Source organism: Armigeres subalbatus, chromosome 1 (assembly GCF_024139115.2).
Source record: "Armigeres subalbatus isolate Guangzhou_Male chromosome 1, GZ_Asu_2, whole genome shotgun sequence".
Classification (NCBI taxonomy): domain Eukaryota; kingdom Metazoa; phylum Arthropoda; class Insecta; order Diptera; family Culicidae; genus Armigeres; species Armigeres subalbatus.
The window spans coordinates 141,173,742-141,193,726 of NC_085139.1; the positions used below are offsets into that span (position 1 = coordinate 141,173,742).

Here is a 19,985-nt window from a genome sequence, read left to right on the forward strand (position 1 = left end):
TTCGGCCAAATTGCCCTTTCTGCTAAACTGCCGTTTCGGTCAAATAGAATTTTCGAAGACAAGGCCTATTCGACCAAAGGACCTGCTAGATCAGACACTTTTAACTTTTTTCGCCGAGATCTCAGAACTTTTTGTTTATTTTCCCGAGGTGGGTACCGCCGAGTTTCAGCAAACTTGATTTTTGTCAAAATCTCAGTAAAAGTGACGTTTCGGTTGCTGAGATACGGTAAATATTTTGCTGAAAATCAGCAATAAAAGAAATTTTCTGCCGAGATTCAGTTTTTAAATTTACTGAGCTACAGCGGTGCTCGATTTTGCCGAGCTCGAAAAACAAAAACTTAGTGTGTATGGCTTTTTTAGCCAAATGACTAGTTTGGTCGTACCGTCAAACCGTTTTCTACATAATAACCGTATCGAACAAATGGAATTCGGCTAAATATGTTTCGGCTTAACGTATTATTCGGTCAAGTGGTATTCGGTCAAATGTCTTTCCACCGAATGATTCTAAACTGAACGACCCTTCGTCTGTTGAAAATTTTCTCGTAGTATTTCCGAAGAATTACTAATGAACAACATTAAAAAGTTCACCTAGAAATCCAAAGAAAATTGGATTTGGATTGGATTGAAATTTGGAGACACACCATGGAATCGTACGTAATTTGAACGCCGAAAACGCAACGATGCTACCGGGATGTTTCCTAAATACGAAGAATTCGGTCGATTGTATTTCCCGTGTAATCATAGCAGTAGTCGCAATGGTTTTTAAGGCTCTATGGTTGGCGGCTTCTATTTCGTCTTGCTGATTTTTTTGAATTTTTGATTGTCTTTTCAATTCGTGGCAGCACTAGAAATAAATACCACGTTATCGTTTTCGTATTTCCCAGAGGTATTTGTACATTTAAACTACTGTTATCGATCACCCATATACATCCACTGGAATAATTGAAGCCCCTGTTTAAATAGTAAGCCGATTGCAAATATACAATCTTCCAAACAATTTCACGAAAGATTTACATTGTCCGGTTTGGTTCATGTAAATCCGATTGTGTACAAATACAGCGGCAAAAAGCTATAAATCACCGTTAGAATTTACTGGGCAAAAAATCTATAAAAAGCCAGATTATTCCACTCCCTGACTGTTATCTTTCGGTTGGATGAAATCGGTGCTTTCATTTCAGTTATCCAACTGAAAGTCGCGTTGCATTCGTTTTTTTTCTGCCGTTGTTTTTGTTGGTTCCAATTCGCCATCCGCCTGTTTGTCAGAAGGAAGTGCGCAATGTTTGTCGTGCGCTCGCTCGCGCTAGCAACAATTTCAAATGAATAACCTTTCAAATAAATTTTTGAATAAAATGAGCGCGAAAAAATGTTGTCCGACAACGGTGGCGGCAAGTCAAAAGAGACAGTGAGAACAGTTTTCCGACGTAACCGGGCGTCGCGTCGATGCGAAGCAAAAGAGCGGTGCCGATGGACCCGAAATTCATTTCCAGTTTCTATCCACCACACGGAGGCAACAACAAATTTCGTTAAATCGTTTCAGCGTGCGCTGAATGAATCGGTCATATAGGGGTACTGTTTGCTTGATGCGATAGAAGAAGGTCGTATAATCAGTTTGGTTTAGTCTTCCTCTTCTTCTTCTTTAATAGTTCTAAATTAGAACATGAACTTGGCCTGCTTTGCATGAATATGTAGTGTATTGTACATGTGTTACACTATATTCAGGACTCCGGGTCTGAGGAAAACAATCAAAGCCTGGCTGGTTTTGATCTTGACCTACATGTCCCTTGTCTTCTTGAAAGTGGTTGATGTAAGACTTCAATCGTAGCCGGTGCTGGATTTTTTTCATTTTCAATGAGAGATGTCACGCGGTGTTTACATATCTGCCCATTTCAATATCTATAGAAGCGCGAAGAATGAATGGCATGCTTCAAAAATCTAAAAAAATATTTTAGCATGAAAGTGTGCAATATCTGCTTTATTTTTGTGTTTATTACGACTGTCAACTCAGTGAATTGAGGAAATTTATCGACTAGACACTATTCTTTATATCTATTAAAATAATTTAGAAATTTTAATTGTAAAGTAAAGCACAGCATCCTTTCATGACTGCCTTTTATGCAAAATTGATCAAAGATTCCACGATTCTTTTATTTGATCGCCTGAAATAGAAAAAATGCGGTTTGCTCTCTGTCTTATGACGATCACGACCTTTTCACGAAATCTTTTTTTAAACGGATACGCTGATTAGTGATCAGTTGCCATTATGTTGAAAAACTTGTGCTTATGTTGAAGCTTTCTTGTAGATTCGCGAGACAGATTTATAAATTTTCATCGCATGTTTTTCAGCTAATACCTTCCTGCATTATAAAATATGACGTTAGTTCTAAACTTACTCACAACCTAAGAAACGGTCGTAAATATCTTAGATGACAGCTACCCACAATTGGGTGAAATCCGCGAATAAACCAGAATTCCCCACCACCGAATGATCTCCGTCACTGCTAGGTGCATTCATTCCAATATGCCATATCCCCAAGTTGGTCTTTTATTGTCGACTATTATTTCAGCAGGAAACTTGTACTGCTCGACGCAATAGCCAATGTGGGGTTTGCAAGTGCACACGTGCAAAAAAATCCCAAAGCAGAAATCTCTATCGGGCTAGCAGCCCGAAATAATATCCCGGCTCGGAAGCGGGGTTTACGTTGCTAGTCCGCTCGCCGCGATAGATAAATGACGTTGGTACAGAATTTGGCTTCGGACTTTGGTGCAACCAACCCGCTCAGCTTTGATGTACGACACGCGGAGCAAGCGGTTTTAAGACCAGAAACGCTCGCATACAAGCCGACCAGCCAGTGTTCGCCTTCTGCGCCACCACTACTGCACTGCTACTGCCAGCTGGTGTTTATGCCGCCAGTTCGTCCTGGTGATTGCGAATGACCGCAACCATACAAAATTGCACAAAAGCGGTAGTTTCTACACCAGGAAAGTACAGACTGTATCGGAAACGCCGAAAACGAAGCCATTTCACGGACATACGATGGTGGGTGAGGTGAGCATGTGGATACTGGGTGAGGTGAAGGTAAAGCAGTTTTTTTCCGGCTCGATGCTGGACACAGTCGAAGTAAATAAATCTGTATTAAATTTTCCTCTCTTTCTGGTGCACTTGGCCGGAAGATTGCAAATTTTCTGGTCTCTTTCAGGCGAATGAAGAACGGAAATATGCCACGCGAGAAACCCAACATCAAAGAGTTTCACCAATTTCTTCATAATAGCGATCATATTAAATGAAATGGATTTATTAGGTACAGTAGTATTAGAAGTTCTTTTGATTTTTTTGTAATTCGGTTTCAATTAATCTTGATTTCGATATTGTTGTTTGTCACTTAGCGGGAGCCACTGAAATGCTCTTGCTCAGCAACACAATCTCATTTATCTCATTTAGTAACACCAACAGGTTGTCCTTTAACTTATCGATTTTGATGTTCCGAACAATTAACCTCATAAGAATTTCCAATTATCTAAATTTTGATTCAGATTCTGAGAGAGCATACCTGAATAAAAGTCTTTGTATTTGTTAGGGACGTATTTTCTCGGATCCAGTGAAACTTTCTCGATAGCAGCTAGATTTAAGACAGCTTTAAAACAGTAATTTAATTCTTAATTAATAAACAATGAAATGCATAATATTTCAATCAACTTACATTTAAGTATCATGGCCAACTTTCCGAGATACGTTTCTCCTAACTTTTGATGGAAACTATTTAATGTCTACTGCACCTCACTAACTGTCCATTGCTGCATTTTTATGTATACTGCTTCTAATGAACATTCCTAGCCTTTCCATTTTAGTACCATACAATATACATTCATATGAAGTTACTCGGGACTCACAAAAACACTGAACAAACACTAAGCTTAGTAGAGAAAGTTTCTAAAAGTCTTAAGTGATGCAAATGTTCCGATCAAATTTAGCTTGGCGCTTAACCGAAACGGAACGTGAAACTGCTGCCGCCGCCACCGAAACCACAGCCGCCGAATCCACCACCGAAGTTGGAGTCGCCACAGGGGTACTGGAAGAACTGCCGGAACATTGGTTGTGGGTCAACATCAGCTTGATCAAGCTCTTCAATGTCATAACCGTTTTCATACCGACTCTTCTTGACAGGGTCGGAAAGAACCGTGTACGCTTCGCCAACTTCCTTGAATTTTCGTTCCTGTTCCTTCTTTTCGTCCTCCGTCGAATTGGCGTGCCGATCGGGATGGTTAACGAGAGCTCGTTCTCGGTATGCTTTCTTGATCTCCTCATCGGATGCTTGCTTGCCTATTCCCAAGATCTTATAGTAATCCTTATGTTTCGTCTTCTTCAGCTGTAGTTTTGCATCTTTAAGCAGGTTCTTGATTTCCATTGTTTTTTCAAACTTCAACGCTTTTTCATAATCCTTCACGCATACTTCGAAGTTTCCCAAATTGTATTGTAACTTAGCTCTTTGCAGCAATACTTTCATGTATCTCTCATTATTTTCTAACGCGCAGGTGCAATCTGTGATGGCTTCTCTGATGTTTCCAATTTTGGAATTCACCAAGGCTTGGTTGTTATACAATTTGCTGTTGATGTCCTTATTTATTGGATCAAGCGCAAGCGCTTCTGTATAGACAACTTGCGCTTCTTCAAACTTTCCGCTTTTGAAAAGTTCGTTACCCTTTTCTTTGCGTTCTTTAAGCTGCTTGGCTTTGACTCGCATCGATTTAGCTTTCTTATGATCCGGATCAAGCTGTAATGCTCTTTCAAAGTGCAAAAGACCTTTTCCCAAATTATCGCTGTAGTAAAGCGTCAGTCCACGCACATAGATCGCGTCGGCATTGGTCGAATTCAACTACATTATGCTGATAGCAATGTCGCCTGCTTCGTCAAAACGCCCCAACATTGCTAAGCATTCAGCTTTCAGCAATTTATAGTGAATGCTTGCTGGAGCTATTTTGCGATGAGATGAATATATGTTCAGTGAGATGGAAATCGGAACAGTTCCCCTACCTATAAATAGACATATGTGCCGTTAAAAGCGCGAGGTGGGGGCAAGGACGGCCATTGTGGCAGCCATTTTTGAACTCTATCGCGATTCTCCTTCGTCTGAACGAAAAAAAAATCCAATAAGTTATCAAAATGATTTGGAAGGGAGGAGGAATGCCTCCGAGTTGGCTTGATGGCCTCATGGTCTATCTACAAGAAAGGGCCCAGACTCGATTGTGTTAATTATCGAGGTATAACACTCCCTAATAGGTATACCCCGTTGTGCATTAGCCGAACTCATCATGTGGTTGTATATTTCAAGGCAGCGTAGGACTGATTTGTGCAACGCTAGATGGATCCAAATCGAGCGTCAGAATATCTGAAATATCAAATCGCGTCAGAACTGGATTGAAGAGAATGTTAGATGGATTGAAGCAGTTTGAAGTATTACATGCTCCTTGGCTTTTCGGATGCCTTCGACATCATTGGTGTAGATCGCAAAGCAGTGGAAAAGGCTTCCATGCGTTTTAAGCTGAAGAATGGAAAAATGGGACTGATCATGAACTCTGTCAAAACTATGTACCTGGTGACTGGTATCCAGGAACACTTGTTACGTGCGATAATGACGATAGCCGCGTGGTAAAAACACATCTTGCGGTTGCAAGTAGGACTTTCTACGGTTTTCGTATCCAGCTAAAATCTCGCAGCCTACAGGCACGGACAAAATTAACTCTGTACACATCGTTGATTCGTTCAGTCACCCTGTACGTCCATGAAACATGAACATTAAAAGCTGGAGACTATCGAATTCTCGGAGCTTTTGAGCGGAAAATACAGCACTCAATATGTGGCGGCGTGGTGGAAGATGGCGAATGGTGCAGACGCATGAATCACGAGTTGTACCAAGTGTACAAAAATGCAAGCATAAGCAGGTTGATAAAATACGGCAGGTTGCAGTAAGCAAGACATGTAGTGCGTACGCCGGAAGAGAGACCAGCAAACATGATGTTTGGCAGAGAACCTTGGAGAGGACGTTAGAGATTACCCAACGCACCAAACTTAGAATATTATGTGAAATCTATGTTGTTATAATCCAGTGAGACTTGGTGTGTCGCAGCAGAGATCACGCAGAAACTGCAAGTATTCGTCTTTGTCTACGTTTTGTAATTTGGACTTGGTGGCATTACAAATTACTTTTGAATGATGAGCTCGATGATACCATCAAATCCGATATCAACAGAAATTCTAGAGCGCAAAAAGTGGTGGGTCTGCCACACATTACGATAAATAAACGACGAAATCTGCAAGCAGAAGACGTCAGAGATCTGACATAGGCCCAAGTTAAGGTTGAAGCGAGCTGCTGCGCAGGATCTTTTAATTTGGCCTTATGTACTCCTTCGGACAGCAAACCGAAGTGACAATCTTTCTCTATACTTTATAACCAGAGCCGTAGCAAATACACTCAGCGCCCCTGGCGAAAGATTCATTGGGCACCCCTTACTTACCATAAAACATGCTCAGTATGTTTATTTAGAGAGCAATATTGATCTTACTTTAAAGAAATAGGATTAGGCCGATACACATATTTAAAATCTATTTTGTTTCTTTCCCCCTCGGATTTTTTTGCCAAAAAATAATATTTTGAGGGGGCAACAAGATAAAGTTCGGACAATTTTGAGGATTTTCAAAACATTCTTTAACAAATCCGAGGAGTTTTTTTATTTTTTTTTTCATTTTAATATTTGTTTTTCATTATCACCCCCCCCCCCCTGGTTTTTCGGAGACCAGTAGGACAAAATGTCAAGTAAATTTTTGTAACAGCCTTAAAAGGTTTGATTGTTCAAACATGCTTGCTAAATATCTAAAAAAATCATGGAAATCTTTTACAATTTTAACAAATTTCTGGATAATTTTGGAAAGTAAATAAATTAGTAGAGTCGGAAAGTTAATCAATCAGTGCGGTCGGAAAGGAAATCAATCTGTGCGCGATTAAAGGTGTTTCGCTATGGCGTGAGTCTTTTTATCTATGGTGTTGGTGGTTTGACGGCACTTCTGGACCTAGTTGGTGGAACAACGCGTTCCCATTTTTTGAGGAGGAGTTCTTCTCTCCTGTCGCTAGCAAGGTGTCAAATTGCAACACGTTATGCAAGGCGAGGCAGCAGGGACTATGTCCAAGGGCTTGACGATCCCTCCCCAGGCCATCTGCGAGTTGTGGGGCTTGCCTAGGATGTGGTGGGGTTTGACAGTGGGCCCTCCCGAGCAAAGTCTGAAAACATAATGAGAGCATATAGAAAACATATTTTGATATTGATATCAAATCGAAATCATAATTTGTTTTCAAATATGAATCATCATGACTGATTACATATTTTGATCTCATTTTGCTATTGATTTCTAAATTGTATGATCTGACATCAAACTGTGTACTTATTTTGTTATCGGACCCAATATCAAAATTAGTTTTCGGATAGCAGGAATAGTTTTCGATTTGATGTCACAGTAAGATTTTTCTGCTGTAGATTTTGATCTTTTAACCGTTAAAACGACCAAAAGGATATCAACCTGAGTTATCATAATTAGGCGATTTCACTACAACAAAATTAGTTATCGATTTGCTCTCAAGCTTTGCTCGGGCTGTTAAACCTCTATAAAAAGTTGCATGTATCCGCAAGTAGGCCCCGCCAAAGCGACCGTGTGCCGCTCAAAGCGCACAAGCCCAAGTCCTGGTGTTAGGTGGGACGCTAAACAGCCCTGACACGACGGCCCTCCGACGAGACAGGAGGTTTGCGCTGGCCCAATAAGCCGCCTAGAAAACCAATCATTACGAACGATATAAGAGATAATGCGATTCAATATAATCGGCAAAGACCTAGGCGACGAATACAGGATCACGATTGGAAGCTTGGAACATGGAATTGCAAGTCGCTAGGTCTCACAGGTTGCGACAGGATGATCTACGATGAATTACATCCCCGCAACTTCGACGTCGTGGCGCTGCAGGAGATTTGCTGGACAGGACAGAAAGTGTGGAAAAGCGGGCATCGAGCGGCTACCTTCTACCAAAGCTGTGGCACCACCAACGAGCTGGGAACCGGCTTCATAGTGCTGGGTAAGATGCGCCAACGCGTGATTGGGTGGCAGCCAATCAACGCAAGGATGTGCAAGCGGAGGATTAAAGGCCGTTTCTTCAACTATAGCATCATCAACGTGCACTGCCCACACGAAGGGAGACCCGACGACGAGAAAGAAGCGTTCTACGCACAGCTGGAGCAGACATACGATGGATGCCCACTGCGGGACGTTAAAATTGTCATCGGTGACATGAACGCACAGGTAGGAAGGGAGGAAATGTATAGACCGGTCATCGGACCGGATAGTCTGCACACCGTATCGAATGACAACAGCCAACGATGCATAAACTTCGCAGGCTCCCGTGGAATGGTAGTCCGATAACCTAACGATAATCTTCTTTCCTCGCAAAATATCCACCAGGCCACATGGAGATCACCTAACCAAGAAACGAAAAACCAAATCGACCACGTTCTAATCGACGGTAAATTCATCTCCGACATCACGAACGTCCGCACTTACCGCAGTGCGAATATTGAATCCGACCACTACCTCGTTGCAGTATGCCTGCGCTCAAAACTCTCGACGGTGTACAACACGCGTCGAAGTCGGACGCCGCGGCTTAACATTGGGCGGCTACAAGATGGTAGACTAGCCCAAGAATACACGCAGCAGCTCACGGTGGAGTAGCTAGAACAAATGGCTGGCCAAAAACCCTTTCTCGTTTTTCGAACTTTTGCATAGTATTATATTTTTAGAATATTTTTCAATATTATCTCCATTATGTGTCATTGAAATTTTTACGTTTGTTCCTTATTAGTATTAGTGACAACCTATCAAAAATCATGTTAATTTGATGGTTTTTAGCGTGCCGTAAGACAAAGATCAGTTACCACTGCTGACTAATCTAAACAACACATATAATGTTAGGTTTATAGTACACAAAACATCATTTATAGACTGCCCTAGGACCTCCATGAGTTGGAATGAATTATATTTAACATTAAGATATTATTTCATAAACATAAATAACATGGAGTTTTTGACATTTTTTAACAAACTTCATTATTAAAAAAGTAGAAGTACTCCCTCGTATTCCGCTACGAGATTGTACACACATGAAAATATAGGCTTTCATCTTTCCATTACGGGTTAAAGATCATCCGCACTCGTCCGCAAACGAATTTGCGAGTAACTTCAAAATAGGTTGTTTTCATATTTTCCGCCATTGTTTTCAACAGTATATAGGCAGAACAATTCCGCAGATAGCTTTTTCTGGTTTTCGAGGCATTTGATACATAGACATGATTGAATACAACAGTAACATACTCTGTTTTTAGTTATTCATTCGTTCATTTGGTAGGCTCAAATGCTGTAAAGCGTTACAGAGCCGATTAGAAAAAACTTTTTAATACAATTTTGTAACCTAACCCTCAAATAATAATGTTAGTTTGGGGCATCTGCTACCCATTTGAATCTCTACAAAGCATAGCGAATGCTCTATTATCTTTCATCTCCTTCCCACTAACCAATCTTATGAAAAATCTAAATATAAATTGTATTGAATTTGGCGATTGCATTGACAACAGATATGTAAAACTCGATATAACTTAAATACATAATAGTTGATATTATGTAGACAAGTTGAAGGAAAGAAATAATATGGGGTAGGGGATAAAGCGGGCAAGTGCCACTTCAAGCTAAATAGAAACAATTCGAATAAGCAGTCTACTTGGTCTTAAGTGAAGTAACCATATGAGGCAACCTTGTACATAGGACCAAAACAGGAAATAGAAAGAAACATTTCCTCTCCAAAAATAATCAATCCTATGTTATTATAAGATGAACATGTTTTAAGGTCACTCCTGACAGAATCCATGTTTCAAAGTGCTCGCGGGGCACACCACTCGATACGAAGGCGGCGGACAACTGTCATTTTTGTTGATTCAGCTTTGCTGCGTCAGCATGCGTGAAAAAATAAAAATGACAGTTGTGCGTTGCTTCCCTATCGAGTGGTGTGCCCCCGAAAACGCGAGCACTTTGAAACTTGGATTCTGCCAGGAATGACCTTAAGCAAAAAGTTCATGAACGACCCATAAGGGTGCAAAAACAATAGCCAGACTTTTGTTTAATCAATTTCAAATTTTACGATGCAACTGATGTTATGCGTAAGTAATCAGTGTTGATTGTACGTTCTAGGTAGCTTTCGCTGCTAAAAATATAATAAACTTGTGAAATGGGAATCTAATGTTTTTTTTGAATCGATTAATGTTTACCTTTCTGTAATAGGCCCTTATCAAATGCTACGCGAGATTTTTCATTTTCCACGTTTCCCACGTGAATTAAGGACAAAAGTGTGTGAAAACATGAACTGTCATGGAGCTGTCGCTTCTGTATCAGTTTATAATTTCATTTTTGAACATATCAAGAAAGGTCATTTCTCACTGGTAGGTGAATTTGCACCTGTAAAAATGTTCGAAAATCGATTGTTACTATGTTTTTGCATCATAAATGCAAAATCTACCGGAAAACGCCGAAATATAATTTTGGCCAGGATTTTGGTCAAGTTACCCCTTAGTGCAGCTGGAAGTGGCACTTCCAACGGAAGAGCAGCTAGGCGCAGCGTCTCTTGAAGATGGCTGGAGAAATATTCGATCCGCCATTAGTAGCACCGCAACTGCTGCACTTGGCACGGTGCCCCCGGATCAGAGAAACGACTGGCAATACAACGTGCCCACACATCATCTATTCATCGACTTCAAAGCCGCATATGATACAATCGATCGGGACCAGCTATGGCAGCTAATGCACGAACACGGTTTTCCGGATAAACTGACACGGTTGATCAAAGCGACGATGGATCGGGTGATGTGCGTAGTTCGAGTTTCAGGGGCATTCTCGAGTCCCTTCGAAACCCGCAGAGGGTTACGGCAAGGTGATGGTCTTTCGTGTTTGCTATTCAACATCGCTTTGGAAGGGGTAATACGAAGAGCAGGGATTAACACGAGTGGTACAATTTTCAATAAGTCCGCCCAGCTATTTGATTTCGCCGACGACATAGATATTATGGCACGTAACTTTGAGAAGATGGAGGAAGCCTACATCAGACTGAAGAGGGAAGCTAAACGGATCGGACTAGTCATCAACACGTCGAAGACGAAGTACATGATAGGAAGAGGTTCAAGAGAAGACAATGTGAGCCACCCACCGCGAGTTTGAATCGGTGGTGACGAAATCGAGGTGGTAGAAGAATTTGTGTACTTGGGCTCACTGGTGACTGCCGAAAATGACACCAGCAGAGAAATTCGGAGACGCATAGTGGCTGGAAATCGTACGTACTTTGGACTCCGCAAGACGCTCCGATCGAATAGAGTTCGCCGCCGTACCAAACTGACAATCTACAAAACGCTAATTAGACCGGTAGTCCTCTACGGACACGAGACCTGGACGATGCTCGTGGAGGACCAACGCGCACTTGGAGTTTTCGAAAGGAAAGTGCTGCGTACCATCTATGGTGGGGTGCAGATGGCGGACGGTACGTGGAGGAGGCGAATGAACCACGAATTGCATCAGCTGTTGGGAGAACCATCCATCGTTCACACCGCGAAAATCGGACGACTGCGATGGGCCGGGCACGTAGCCAGAATGTCGGACAGTAACCCGGTGAAAATGGTTCTCGACAACGATCCGACGGGCACAAGAAGGCGAGGTGCGCAGCGGGCAAGGTGGATCGATCAGGTGGAAGATGACTTGCGGACCCTCCGTAGACTGCGTGGTTGGCGACGTGTAGCCATGGACCGAGCCGAATGGAGAAGACTCTTATATACCGCACAGGCCACTTCGGCCTTAGTCTGATTATATAATAAAATAATATGCAAGGCGAGAAAAACTCCTTTAAGCATTTTCTATCAAATAACGGTAACTCGTCGCCGAAGCTGCCGCAGGTGCAACCAGAGTGGAAGGAGAAGTGCCCGCCTGTATTTGCGAAGGGCGTATATAAATTTGTACCGGAAAATTTGACAGTTAACCACCAAGGGGCTGAAAAGTACTTTTCGGCTCTGCATCGAGGGCGTGGAAGTGAAGCCGTCAAACAAGAACCATTGTCAATTCGTCGTGGAGTTCCTGGCAGCACCAGCTGCTTTTGAATCAAGCTTAAATACCACCGGTTCCATTCTCCCAGGCCCGGCTGCTGGATTCCTTCGGCAGCCTGAGAGTGAAGCTGTTTCTTCAGATCAAACTACTCTGCTCTACATTCCAGAGTAACTGATGGGATCTTTTCGCAGCTCGCCACTTGCTGCCTGGTTGCAAAACCCAATTCGACCAGGTCTTCACTCTTGGCATGTCAATCACTGGAAATGGCTGCTAGGGTAGTCCTGGTCAACTGGACGCTTGCTCGCTCAAGAGGAAAACCATCGAGCTGAAGGATTTTCTTGATGAGAAGTAAATAGGCGAACCGAAACGCACCTAAAACTGGAGGTGAACATCAATCAAAACGGCATCATCTGGAGCAATGATTTGGAGGAAGGCCATTCTCGTGATCATGCGCTCAGATTCTCCCACGCGGTTGAGCCGATCATGCATCGCTAGACCTGTCTATCGCCAACATGGAGCACCACATTCAGTCGCGTATTAGGAGCTAAGTTCGGACCAATTTCCGGTGGAGATTGGCTCTTCGGTCAACTATCATCAATTCCTTCGGCGAAACTGCGACCGAGAAAACTGAAACATGGGAGGACATCGAATTACAGCTGCGCTCCATCGAACAGGCGATTTTGGTGGCTTGGGAGAAGCATGTACCAACAGCTCGTCAGGTAAGCCACACCCTAACCATCGATCCACTTATTAAAGATTTGATTCGATGGTAAAATATCACTCGCAGGCAGCTTGAGACACTTAGCAATCGCTTGACAAGAATCATCCAAGCCAGAATTGTGGATCTAAGAAATAGTTATTTCTCCAGTAAGATTTGATTTGCGAACAAATTGGGTAAGATACTAAAATTCAAGCCTCGGTCCATTCCACCCTTGATTCCATTAGACAGCAATGGCACTAAGGATCGCTTGATAATTCCTGCAGAGAAGCTCACCGAAATAGATCGTCACCTTGTCAGCTCACACAATCTTGAACAGAACATCGTCAGTCCACACGAAGCAGTCTTTAATGAGCATGTTAACCACTCCCAACGACTTATCGGAGGAGTTGGAGACCTTAGCTGGCAAATGGACGGCCTATATCAAATCATCGAAAAACACAAAGACCCCAGGCCTCTACAACATCCTGCATCTCAAAGCACATGAGTGCTTCGTTTTTCGAGCAACTCTCGCCGATCTTTAATCTGTGTCTTCGTCTCCGCTACTTCCCATCGTCCTGGAAGTTGGCAAAAGTCATCCCCATTCGAAAGCCTCTCCTTCATCCTTCTCTCAGGGTTATCCAAGCTGTTTGAAAAATCGATTCATCGCCGGTTACTTGAGTCTGCCGAAAAGCACAACATCTTGCTCAAGGAAAATTTTGGTTTCTGACGCGGCCCACCCACCAACTGACCCGAGCTACCGACGTCCTCAGACGGAACAAGTTCCCGAGCACAAGTCAGATGTCAGAGTTGGTTGCAGCAACTTGATTGTAATTGAATCTGGTCACATATGAGTTGCAGTATACAATGTGGAAGATGTATGCTGCTATGGTTTGTCTCAAGAACATCCGACATGACCTTACTCGATGTCAAGAAGGCATTCGACAATGTGTGGCATGATAGCCTGGGGTTCAATCTGTTCACTTCCGACATGCCAGAACCTCCATAAGGCGACATTCTGTCACTGTTCACGGATGTTACCTACATCGTCTACAAAGGTAGAGTGATCAGTGTACTAGTGGAACAACTCCAACGAGGCCTGAATGCCCTGACATAGTTCGTAACCGGATGGAAGATCTGTATCAACGCGGCGAAGTCTCAGGACATCTTCCTCCACTTGAAATCCCCTAAGCATGTTCCGCATGAGGACTGTAAAAAAAATCCTTAATGACACGATAGCGGAATATGCCGATGAGGCTGACTATCTTAACCCTCGAGAACAAGCTTATTCTCCAGGTACAGGTTGACAAGACGGTGACGAATTGTAACGTCCTGTTGAAACTACTGTACCCTTTGATCAATCTTCGGTTATCATTGTCCCCAAAAATATCAAATATGCTGTCTACATGCAAATCATCCTCTCAGTGATCGAATATGTCATGCCGGTCTGGGAGAGCTATCCCAAAACCCACTATCGCAAACTCTAACGGGTCCCAAACATATTGCTGCGGAAGTATGTATTTGTAAAAATTACAATGTGGTGGAATTAAATGGAATTGTACTAAACTCGTCTTATAACAAGTAAAGACTTTCCACTAAAAAAGCTAAATAATTTTCTTATTCTTTACACATTATATAAGTACATAAATTAAACACACCTTGTGAAATCATTGTCAGAGTTATTGCGTAACCAATTAAAGACTAACCTGGCAGGATCACGTTTTAGGAAGCTTACCTCAACCCACAGAAAAAAAAATGTGGAAAATTAATAGAATTTCTCGTCAAAAATAACATAAATTTTCTTTTAATGAGAAGAATTTCTTTTCAAAAATTTGAAAAAAATCCTGTGGAAATCAGGAACAACTTTCTAAAATAGTTTATCGTGAGAATCTAGAATATTGGTAATACGTGGAAATTAAAAAAAAATCCGTGAACACTCTGAAGAATTTCCCGTGGAAAGTGTGAAGAATTTCGTATGGAAATTCATAAGAATTTTTTTTGGGAAATCAGGGAAAATATCGTGGATACAGAGAAAAATTTCCCATATACACTCAGTACAGATCCGTGACACTTAAGAAGAATTTTTTGCAGAAACTCAGAAGCTTTTCTTGTGAATATTCAATTGAACTTTCCTTTTGTTCCTTGTCGAAATGCAGTATAATTCTTCTTGGAAATTTAGTAGAATCTTCCACCGACATTCTGGAGAATGCGCGGCGGTAATCTATTAGATTTTCTGGTGGATATTTAAAAAAAAAAATTCTAGGGTTTTTCTTGGAAATGCAAAGTATTTTCGCATATTAAAAAAAAACTTTACGTTAGATTTCATAATCATTTCCTGTGACAAATAAGAAATAAAAAGCATGGAATTTCAAAGGAATTGTCTATAAAAAATCAGATGCATTTTCTTGGGAAATTTAGAATATTTTTGCAAGAAAACATTCATGTTGAAATGTAAAAGAATTTCATGTGGAAATTCATTTGAATTGGTGTGGAATTTTGAATAGTTAAAAAAATTATTGTGGCGAAAAATAGAAATTTAGAAGAGCTTTTCAGTCAAATTCTAAAAAAAAATCTCGATAAAATTTATTACAGTTTCCTATGGTATGTCGTAATTTTTTGGTTTTAACATTTGGCAGATTTCTCATGATTATTTAAATTAACTTTCGGTGGAAGCTCAAGTATAGGTTCGAAGGTAAATGAATAAATTTGTCGTAAAAATTATAACGAAACTGAAAAAAACAACCTTTGGGGTTTGCGTAGGTTACTTTCAACGTGTGATTATACATTAACACCCCAGCGTGTTAATTGATGATCAGCAAGCCATGACTCGCCCCTTCTTGTCAGATCTCCGTGGCGTGCACACGCACCCATGGAGAGCTGCTGTCATCGCATTTCGTTCCTACGATTTGGGGCCGCACATTTTGGCAATCCTACCAGGTTATTTTTTTGATCTTGGCGCTGATTTCAATAGGTGAGTAGAATTCAAGGGGACCGCTGGAAAACGAAATGTGGTTTAGAAAATCGTAAAGCGCGTCGGGAAGACCGCTGGAAAACGGACTGTGGTTCAAAAATCACAAAGCGCGTTTGGAAGACTGCTGGACAATGGTTTGTGGAGTGGAGCCGCTGAAAATTTATTGTGGTTTGGAATACAAGAGGCGGCTGGGAGACTACCAAGGTGAGTGCTGATTTTGGTTAAAATTAATTTAGTTTGATATTTATACACTTGGCGGCTTTAGTGTACATGAGCAACTACCAGTTGAGCAAGCTCTAACGAAATCTGAGAGATAAGGAGAACTATCGTATGCTACAAAGTTGTTTGGAAGGCAAAATATATTATCTTGAAGTTTATTTTGGAATTCACTGATTTAGTAGTCATAGCGGAATAACCCGTTGGATCTGATTTAAGTATGATATTTCATTCAAATATAATATCTCTGCGAACATTTAGATAAGTATCATTTTCTTTGCCATTGTTCTGAAGTTCAACATCGATAGGTTGAAGGTCAGCTTGATGGTGTTCCTATACACGAGGATGATAGTTGGATTTTTTTTTGTTGGGGCTTAGAACCACTGCGTCCATTGAGTTGAACTTTTGTGGTATAATTTCTAGTTGGATTTACTTGAGGTAATAAGATATTTAGATTTTTGCTGCAATGTACATGTGATCAAGCCCATAGTGTGATGCCTCAGTGATGCTTCAGTGTGAGTACCGAGATCTCGTCAACTGATCACTACTGGCGAACATTGAATTGGTGTACAGCGAGGTCGAAAAAAGAAAGACATCAAAAACAACGTCGATTACATGTGAGATCGCATTAAGGTGATTATACAATCAAGTCGTGTGATGAATTGTAAATTCACCACACGGTTTTCTACTCTTATTATCAAAAGTTCAAATCTAGCGTAATAGTTTTCGTACATTGCTGAAATTAAAGTCGATTGTTTAGCATAAGTAAGCAAACGACCTACGAATGTTTCATCCCCATGAGCGTTGTGGTTCTCTCAATTTGTGCTCTTGAAAAATTACTAGCAGTTTCCAAGATGGCCGATTTGTGGCTTTGTTGTATAACCACCTTAAGTTGATTTGGAAAAGTTATTCACAATTATTAGTAGATTTGGAGGAGTTTAATTAATAGAAGTTCGTACACGAGGATAAATTTGAAGTCACCAGGTTTCGGTGAGCTGTATATGAAAATGAGTTGCTATACTCATCACTGTTGCTAGCTTCTGCTGAAGAATTGATTAATTCTTATATCTATGGGGATATGTGAATTGATTTTTACTATTCATTTACCTCGAAAACATTTCAAAATATTCCAACGGTATCGCGTTTTTCAAGCTTCCAAGATTCTCTTCGTGTGAGTAATCTATATACATAAAAATGAAGTTCTGTCTGTCTGAACCTCATAGACTCGCAAACTGCTGAACCGATCGACGTCAAAATTTGTATGCAGAGGTTTTTGGGGCCGGAAAGGGTTCTTAAGATGGTTCGAAACCCCTCCCGCTTTAGAAAGGGAGGCTCCCATACAAATGAAACACCAATTTCTTCTTAACTCGAAAATTAAACTTGCAAATGTAACCAAATCTGGTATGTGGAGGTTTTGGAAGGGAAGATATCACTTGTCATCAGACGAGTTTATACAATCCCATTGAATTCCACCACTTATTGTATTTTGACAGATATGTATTTCGCCCTCAACAGTAAGGCTGTCTTCAGTGTCTCGTACTTGACTCGACTTGTACGAGACACTGAAGACGGCCTTACTGCTGAGGTCGAAATACGTATCTGTCAAGATACAATTAAGTGGTGGAGTTCAATGGGATTGTATAAACTCGTCTTATGACAAGTGAAGACATTCCACTAAAAAGCTCAAAATAATTTTCTTAGGGAAGATATGTTTCTGTGGTGGTTCGAAACTTGGTTAGAGTGCTGCTCTGTGCACGACTCTTTGAGAGCTCCGTGCACGATCCGCACTTACTCGCCTCTCTGGATCTGAACGGGCTTGCTCCCAACAATGCGTGCCGCACGCAAAGTTTTTCGTGAGTGATTCGTGCCGCACCATATCCCTGACTGTGACACGTGTAAATCCCAAACTACTCCATTGTTGTGAGAATTTGTGAAACTTAGTATAAAGAACATAAGTAAGATTCAATGAGATATTATATCGTCCCCAAACTTAGTATAAAGAACATAAGTAAGATTCAATGAGATATTATATCGTCCCCATGAATAGCGGCGTGTAACGTAATTGTACGCAGGAGACAGGATCAGTACTGGAATTTCTCATTTTCAATGAGAGATGTCACGCGATGTTTACATATCTGCCCCTTTCAATATCTATAGAAATGCGAAGGATGAATGGCATGCTACAAAAATCTCAAAAAATCTTTGTCCCGTGACAGGGCATGAAAGTGTGCAATATCTGCTTTATTTTTGGGTTTATTACCATTGTCAACCCGGTAAATTGAAGGAACATGATTAATTAATCGATTAGTCACTATTCTTCGCATGTAACTATTGAAATAATTTAGAAATATTAATTTTAAAATAAAGCGCTACGTTCTTTCATGACTGCCTTTCATGTGAAATTGATCAAAGTACCCACGATTCTTTCATTTGGTCGCTTGAAATAGAAAAAAGCACTTTTCTCTCTGTCTTATGACGATCACGACCTTTTCCAGTACTGGACAGGATAGGAAAAATCAGGAACATTTTATGGTTTGTTTACTTTTTATTTTGTTAGCTCGGTAATTCGCAGGGAATCAATATTCGAGCATCGCCTAACAATATACCCTTTGTCGTCAACAGAGTTTGTTACTGACAAACGCACTAGCGACAAACCTTTATCAGAACCCGAACACAATATGACAAGAATCATTTGCCTCGCATGCTTTGATATTTCCGAGAATACGTTGCTAATATTGTAATCATTGTTCGATTCTCGAATATTTCTATAAAAGCAGAAACTATGATAGCATAAAACCGAAATTTGCTCTAGAAATAATGAAAAATAACGGGATGAAAAGTTAGCAACAAGATTGTCTTCTTTTTTGTTGCCGACAAAATTTTTCGGATCTTTGTCATTATTATCTCTGACAAAAACAAAGCTTTGTCGTTGGTTCTCTTTTGTCGCTTGTTTCGCAAGCGCATTTCAGAAAAATTGATTCCCTGGTAATTCGCAAATGTATGACCAAATAATTTCAGAATTCCCTCAATCAATCAACTAACGGCAGCCGTAAGTCGGTTTCTGTGGTCATGAACTACAAATGCGGTACATAAGCATTTTGATATTATTTTTAATGTAATGTAAATGTAACTTTTTGTTCTATGATTTTTTTTATTCTTTTATTAACGAGATTTTTAGCCCAAGGCAGGCTCATCTTTTGTTTTTTTTTTATCTTTATTAGAGAGACTTGCAGCCCTTGGCTGGCTCGTCTCTGAAAGATTATTATTATTGTATTACATTCAAAAACAATACAATTCAAATTATTTTTTCTTAGATCTAGTATTTTAGACTTTCCACTCTGGTTTGGAAAAGTTTCTGTGGTTGTCTGGGCAGCTCTGATCTTCACAAGTTCTTTTACATTCTTGTTCTATGGGCTCCGTTTCATTAGTTTCGTTTGTTTCAGTTGACAATCTTCTCTTTGCCGCTGCGGTGCCGTATTCGATCTCGTTGATGTTAATTCCGTTTTCACTATTGCCGACACCGTCATCGTTTTCGCCTTCACTTGGATCGGCTCCTGCCGATGGGTTATCTGCTTTGTTTTGCTCATCGTCGTTGTTCTGTCTAAGGCTCATCTCGTATACAAGGAAACTTCCAGTACAGTTTTGACCAGGTGTAGATACGAATGAAAACAGCTTCGCAAGCAGTAAGAATTGATGAGCTTCATGAGAAATAATGTAAATCGACCATTCTCATGTAATACGGGAAGTAGAGTAAGTTCAAAATAGTTTAGTTTATTATTCATCGCTTTTGATGCATCGGCGCTTCAATTGACGATGGTGCTGACCATAGCCTTCTTGGCCAACTAACTAACGATTAAATTGTAAAACCAGGGTTCATACGCTTTAATGTGACGCCACTACAAAACATGTTGCATTGTCCGTTTTATCACGCCTTA

At 40.8% G+C, this 19,985-nt stretch overlaps 2 protein-coding genes across 2 annotated transcripts in view; both read right to left on the reverse strand.

The window, feature by feature from the left end:
• LOC134205184 (neurotrimin) overlaps positions 1 to 19,985 on the reverse strand; it is a 972,131-nt gene that overhangs the window by 250,119 nt on the left and 702,027 nt on the right. The gene's annotated exons all lie outside the window — the stretch shown is intronic.
• On the reverse strand, positions 3,905 to 4,958 carry LOC134206884 (dnaJ homolog subfamily C member 7-like). The gene has a single exon (XM_062682627.1). It carries the CDS (start codon positions 4,737 to 4,739, stop codon positions 3,978 to 3,980), a length of 762 nt encoding a protein of 253 aa, XP_062538611.1. The 5' UTR covers positions 4,740 to 4,958; the 3' UTR covers positions 3,905 to 3,977.